Here is a 7,458-nt window from a genome sequence, read left to right as displayed (position 1 = left end):
TTCACCTGAAGTTGAAAAAAAATCAACCTTATTAGGTGGTAATAAAATAGGTAAGCAAAACATTCGGTTGCTTCTTTTCCTATTTTTTTCCAAAGACAAAAAAATATACTCTGTAGAAATACTCACCTTTCACTCTTTGCCCTTCAGAGTTACCTTGCAAAAGCTGTCATTGAATTGATGATCTTATATTCAGAAGCCTCTGAAGCTACATGCTAGGTGATATAATTTAAAGGATAGTATTAAAAAGCGCACTTACCTTATGTAATCAAGCCATCTTCCAGAATAGGAAACATTTTTATACTGTTTTACATTCCTGGGTTCTGTAAGTTTCAAGATACTCTTGTTAATCAATGTTGTGATAAATTTATGTAGCAGTATACCAAAGCTTTTTTATAAGATTTCTATTACAAATCAAATGAATCAAGTATGAACCTTGATACAAGTAAGAAATCCCGTATTAAACTGGTCAAAAATAAGAAATCAGCAGTGAGATCTTGGTGCAAATGGGGCTGCATAATTTAAACACAGACCTGATGAAGTCAAATAATATTAATGTACTTATTTAATGTATTTTCTTCATATTTAATGTAATTTGATATATGTTTCTATATATATATGTATTACTGTTATTTTGAAACCTTAGCAGCAGGTGGTAAACAAAAGAGAATAAAAAATATGAGTGTCATACCACTTGTTAGTGAATTGCTTCTCTGTATTACACATTGCATTAGAACTAATGTTTATGCTGTGTTCAAATGGCAGCAGTTAGCTAGAAAATGGACAGATGTACCTTTGAAGATTTTTTTTTCATTTGCCAATTATAATTACTTTATGAAGAGCAATACACTGGTCAAAAGACATATCATCAATATTTCCCTCTTTACCCTGTTCTTCTTTCCCAAAACCTGTATGTTCTACTGAAAGCAATCGCTTCACATGCAGTAGCCACAAAATAAATATATAAGGCCATTCAGATCAGACAAACAAGAACAGATGTCTTTTTCACTCTGAAAGGTAATATTGCTGAGCACTTCCAAAATTTACCTAGTGTACAAAACCCTAGACTGAGTAGACAAAGAGTAACAACACACTTCTAAAGAAACCAAACTCAGGGAGGGATTCTGTCTCTTTTTGTGTTAAAAACCATTTACTGAATTTAATTGTTTAGTAAAGCAAGCATCACACAATGCTTCAAAATTTTAAAATTCAGGGATAAAAGTTTACATCCAAAAAAGATGAATGGAAAATTGTGCTTTCAGACAGTAGAGTTAATTATCATACAGGGATAACCAATTCATCTCACCATCAGATTCTGGGCAAATTTGTTTATGTACTGTATATATATATGTGCAGTTCATATCCAGGTCCTGCAAAAATCTAAAACTATGTGCTTCACTTCATGTAGCAAAGGCACCTGTGTTATTCTCCCTTTTGGACAAAAGGTGATATTATGTTCCAGGTTTCCTGATGAAGAATACATTGATTTCTGAATATCTCACTCCCATCTCTACGTTGAGTGGTAACACAAACCACGAGAGAAGGCAGCGCTGTATTCCTGCTTACACTGGAAGAAGTTGCTCTGCAGGCCATTTGAAGCGTTGAACTTGTCACAAGGGAAACCGAGCAGAACTGTGAAGCAGAGGGATAGTAACAAAAGGCTATTCTGGTGTGAGGATAAATTGGAGTCCTTTTAGCTCCATAAGCAGATGTTGCTACTGGATTGACATGTGGAGCCTGCTCCTGCTGGGGACAGGTAAAGTTTACCATTGGGACAGATGCAGATCTCATAGATAGTCTGGCGAGGAGCTGAAGAGCTCGGTGAAGAGGAGAAGGAGCCCACTGGTAGATTTCCCAGGCGGATTGTATCTGCATTTAAAAATATCTACAAAAGGGGGAAAAAAAAGAATAATACATTTCTTTCAGCATTGTAGCATATTTTTAAAAATGTATTTGAGACAGAGTCGTGAGATTTTGCAAATATATAAGCTGTCAACATTCCTTGTTCTTCAACTGTGCAGTTGCATACCCATTAATACCCATTACTGCAGTATATGCAAATGGTTCCCCCAACATGTTTATTCAGATACAAGAAATGTCATACAGAAATATTTAGACAGTATTCTTAAACAGCTCAAATTTTCACTTGTGCAATTTGTGATTAAAATTTATTCATTCATGTCAGTAGCATATCCTTGTTCTGGAGAAGTTTTTACTTTAATGAGGGTGAAGAGATATTAAAGTACATTCCCTAGTGTGCTCCTGTAAGCAGCAGGAAATATGTGCTGAACTGTGCTAAACTGTAGGGGCTTAACAATAGCTTCATTCTGAGAATAATTAAATAAGGATGCAGATTCACATGCACAAAATAAAAAGCTTATTTGACCTAAATTAGGAGGATAGAATATTTCAGGTTAAAGTCCTGTTAAGGAGGTCATTGCGCTATTCCCATTTCTTTCTGAACATACCAAATGACTTTAAAAATTGTTTTTTTTTTTTTTTTAATCTTCTTCTATTGGAAACAACAAGACACAGTATTAAACAGCAAACTCGAATAATGTTAATAAATCTGTATTATATTCTATAATATTTACACTTCTGTTAAATTTTCAGGATGCCATAAAATCAGGTAAATAAAGAAAAAACAATGCAAATCCTCTACTATTCCCACTAGTACAAACAGATGAGCTTCCAGCTGCTTGGAGGTCGTTTTTTATGGAAGGAGTAAATGAGAGCCAAAGCAAGATCAGCCATTACCTTGGATGCAGACTACGGTAACCAAGCAAAATGGCTTTATCTCTGCAAATGACTGTAGAATCTTAGGGAAAGGTGAGTTCCTTAGGTAGTTGTTAATGATTTTTATAAGGTATTGAAAATCAACAAAGCCAACTTGACACCACTATAGCACAATGTCAGCAGTACATTTAAGGGACTGCGAAGATATGACATTTGACCTTTCCAACAGTAAATACATATTAGTTTATGATAAAACCGGTGGTATATAGCAGAAAAGCAGTGCAGAAGCACTACAGAACCCCTGCTGGAGAGAAGTGACTGACAGGATGGGAAAAAACTGAGAAGAGAAAGCTGAAAATCCATGCAATGACTGATGCACAATCATGTTACCATCCACAGCAGAAGCAATGCAGATGACTGGGATGGTTGAAGGAAATACAGGCTGAATGTAGCCCAAAATAATATAAACCCTGTCAAGGCTTCCTTCTCCCATCATTGATGGGAAGTAACACTAAAAGGGACAGAAGGAAGAATCTCAGAGGCACAGATGACAAGTGCATGGCATGATGCCTTTCTTAATTCTCATCCTTACTGACAGGAATTCATTACAAAAATAAATGCAGTAAACTGTTATCTTTGTTCTGCATTTTTTATAACAAAAGAATGATGCATTTACACACACAAGCTGTTTTCAAAATACAATTTCATAAACCTGAAGTAATTAGGAGTCAGTAGAAATAATTTAGATGGAAGGAATGTGGACAGAGTTGAGAACAAATTAATACTGTTCTATTAGAACTGGAACTGTAAAAGATAGCAAATGTGAAAAATTCAGCTCAGATAGGAGCAAATGTAACAGTAACTACAGAAAGCATAATAAGAAAATAAAATAACAGATGAGAGAAGCAAAGAATTTGATAGCAAACTAAAAACTAAAACTGGTAAAATGCGGTAAGGAAACAAAAGATTAATCATCAGCCAGTGGAGTTAATGCAAATAAAAAGTACTCTTTCATTTCTAATGCAAGAAATAAAACAAACGTTATCAAGTCCACTATTATCACAGCAATGGTGCAGTTATTAACAGGATTGAATAAAAATAGAGTACCATTCAACAGTGTAAGCTTAACATAAGTATCAGCACATCTTTTATACTGAATAGTGTTCAGCATCGTTCTGTACTCAGAGAAAGATCAAACACTGATGTCAGAACATGATAAAATGCTTTCAGTTTCAACTGTAACTCTGCCGGATATTAAACAGGAGCCTTGAATGTCACATACTTGTAATCAGCAGGTTTTGATAGCTTGAGAATAGTTCTAAAAAAAACCCAACAACCTGAATAGCCTTTTGGCATTTAATACCTTTTTTCACTAAGCCTTAGTATACTTGGAATATCAGAGAAGATAAGTAAAAGATTACCTGTTTTTTGAAAGAAAAAAAAAAAAAAAGAAGAAGAAAAAAAAAGAAATTAGAATGTTTTATATGTGATAATATGACATTCGAGTATAGAAGACTTTCATGTTAAGAAAATCCAACTATACCAGATCAGTTACATATACTTTTGAAAGCAAGAATGACTGGCCATGGTAACAATTTAGTTGAGGTAGTAGTGGGAAAGGATTGTGAGAAGTACGTAAATCAAAATTAAATGAATTCTAAAAGAAGGCATGTCTTGATTTAAAAAAAAAATTAATTCAGAAGGGAAACAGAAGTCATATGATGCTCGAGATCATGCTAGAAGATGAAAATCTTTTGGATGCTTTGAACTTTGTTATTTTTTATTATATGTACTCATTATTTCTATGTCTTTGCTTACATCAGGACAGCTACACTTCTGCAACTCCTCACTGCAGAGATTCTGTAGTGTACTGTCCTAAGGTTTTAATTCAGTGGACTTTTACTCCAGCGTGCACTGCAATACAGTGTGGCTCAGTTACTTCAAGATTAAATTAAATGATCTTTTCAAGCACATCTGTGCATGTATTTCCACCAGCGCTTTCAAATTTCACACTGTGATGTTGATGAAATCAGATTTTTATGATGCCATGATCTTGAGTGGTAGCTCTAATGTCCTGTTCCAGCAGGCATCCCACAACATCTGGTGAGCAATGTGGATAGAGTGGTACTGTGTTGCAGAGAAACTGAAGTGTATTCTTATGAAGGTGTATCTACTGCAATGAGTCTGACAAGCTCGATGCCTTTGTAGAAAGCTGGGAAAGTAGTACAGTTTAGACAAGACTCCTATAGCTACACTCTGGGAATGCCCAAGATGAAGAAGTTTAATAAAGTAGCTTAAAGCCAACCTTAAACCTACTCTGTACATATGCAGTTAGGGTTATCAATAAAAAACTAAATTTACAGATGCAACATTGATATTTATTATTAGTTACTTCAGGGAAAAAAAAAAAAAAAAAAGCCCACTTTGTATGGAATTTGAGAGGAACATAGTTCATGTTTCAGGATGCAACCTTTTCCCTCCTAAATTTTGGTAAAAACTCAAATTCTTGTCAGAAAAATCTTCCAACAAAACTTAAACTACTTAACTTTTTATGGCTGCTGTAATGAAGTGTTTGAAGAGAAAGGAGGTAGAAAGAAAAAGAAAGAAGAGTATTGTGTTCTCAGTGAATATTGTTACTAGATGACAAGTCATCAGGGAGGTGCCTGTATGAAGGGTCTTATTCTAATCCTTTGTCCTGCCATAGGTAGGAGATAAGCCATTTAATACTTCATATGCATGAAGATTAAGCAAACCCATTACGCTCTTCTGATACTCACACCTTAGCAGATAAATAGGCAAGGAAAAAAAACCAAAACTTTTATCCATTCTTGAAACACTGTGGGAGATTGACTAAGAAACTACAAAATGGAAAATGCAGGCTACTCACCGAAATAATGTTTTACATTAGAAAACAGTGTATTTAGCAGGATCATTCATTCTATATAGCTAAGATTCAGAAATTGCAGATCACTGCACTGTTTTGTGTTTTGACCGCCTTATGAGACTGAATGTGTACAAGTCTATGGGGCTGGATGGTGTGCATCCCAGGGTTCTGAAGGAGCTGGCTGAGGTGGTTGCTGAGCCGCTCTCCATCATATTTGAAAAGTCATCGCTGTCAGGTGAGGTCTCGGATGACTGGAGGAAGGGTCACGTCACTCCCATTTACCAGAAAGGGAGCAAGGAGGACCCGGGGAACTACAGGCCAGTGAGTCTCACCTCTGTGCCTGTGAAGATCATGGAACAGATCATCCTGGATAACATGCTTGATCACATGAGGAATGGGTGTGTGATCCGAGACAACCAGCATAGCTTCACCAGGGGAAGGTCATGCTTGACCAATCTGGAGGCCTTCTATGATGGAGTGACAGCATCATTGGACAAGGGAAAGGCGACCAATGACATTTACCTAGACTTGAACAAGGCCTTTGACATGGTCCCCCACCACATCCTTATCTCCAAATTGGAGGGATGTGGATTTGATGGTGAGCCACTCGATGGATAAGAAACTGGTTGAAAGGCCACAGGCAGAAGGTGGTCATTATGGCCACCTCTATGTCCAGGTGGAGGCCGGTAATGAGTGGCATCCCCCAGGGGTCTGTCTTGGGACCGGTGCTCTTTAACATCTTTATCAATGACATCGATGACGGAATCGAGTGCACCCTCAGCAAGTTTGCTGACAACACCAAGCTGAGTGGTGTGGTTGACACGGTTGAAGGAAGCAATGCCATTGAGAGGGACCTCGAGAGGCTAGAAAGATGGGCCCGGGTCAACACGGCAAAGTGTTTTGCACTTGGGCCGGAGGAATCCCAGGCATCCATGCAGACCAGAAGGAGTGGTCCTTGAGAGCAGCCCTGTGGAGAAGGAACTGGGGATCTTGATAGATGAAAAACTTAACATGAGCCAGCAGTGTGCCCTTGTGGCTAGGAAGGAAAATGGTATCCTGGGCTCCATCAGAAGAGGGGTGGCCAGCAGGGACAGGGTGGTGATTGTCCCCCTCTACTCTGCTTTTGTGAGGCCCCAGCTGGAATACTGCGTCCAAGTGTGGAGCCCCCAGTACAAAGAAGACAGCTATTGGAGAGGAGGGCCACAAAGATGATCAGGGTACTGGAGCCCCTCCCCTATGAGGACAGGCTGAGGGAGCTGGGCTTGTTCAGCCTGGAGAAAAGAAGGCTGCAGGGTGATCTCATTGCAGCATTTCAATACCTAAAGGGAGCCTACAAACAGGAGGGGAATCAACTCTTTGAAAGGGTTGATAACAGCAGGAGAAGGGGAAATGGTTTTAAGTTGAGGGAGGGGAGATTTAGGTTGGATGTCAGGGGGAAATTCTTTACAGAGAGAGTGGTGAGGTACTGGAACAGAGAGGCTGCCCAGAGAGGTTGTGCATGCACCGTCCCTGGAGGTGTTCAAGGCCAGGTTGGATGGGGCCCTGGGCAGCCTGGTCTAGTACGAAATGGGGAGGTTGGTGGCCCTGCCTGGGGCAGGGGGGTTGGTGATTCATGATCCTTGAAGTCCCTTCCAACCCTGGCCATTCTTTGATTCTGTGATTCTGTGTATCTTAATGTCACGAAAAATGTATTAATATTATCCTTTTTTTAAATTATTTTTTTTAAAGTACATCTGGTTTCGGATTAATTAAAATAGCAAACTGAATCAGCCTGTAGGGCATGTGAAATTAACAGAGAAACTGTACACTTTAAATGAATATTCTTATGTTCTGTACTATTT

General features: G+C 38.2%; 1 protein-coding gene across 1 annotated transcript in view; it reads right to left on the bottom strand.

Moving 5' to 3' along the window:
- Window positions 1–1,120: 1,120 nt before the first annotated feature.
- SGCZ (sarcoglycan zeta) overlaps window positions 1,121–7,458 on the bottom strand; it is a 139,900-nt gene continuing 133,562 nt past the window's right edge. The window contains exons 8-9 of the mRNA XM_085223084.1: window positions 1,765–1,882; window positions 1,121–1,629 (exon numbers count right to left, since the gene is read on the bottom strand). Of these exons, the coding sequence (XP_085079210.1) occupies window positions 1,508–1,629; window positions 1,765–1,882 (240 nt within the window). The 3' untranslated portion in view covers window positions 1,121–1,507. The remainder of the gene's footprint in view (window positions 1,630–1,764; window positions 1,883–7,458) is intronic.

Source organism: Meleagris gallopavo, chromosome 4 (assembly GCF_905368555.1).
Source record: "Meleagris gallopavo chromosome 4, MGAL_WU_HG_1.1, whole genome shotgun sequence".
Classification (NCBI taxonomy): domain Eukaryota; kingdom Metazoa; phylum Chordata; class Aves; order Galliformes; family Phasianidae; genus Meleagris; species Meleagris gallopavo.
Note: the sequence above shows the minus strand (reverse complement) of the source record. Positions and strands in the feature narration are given on the sequence as shown.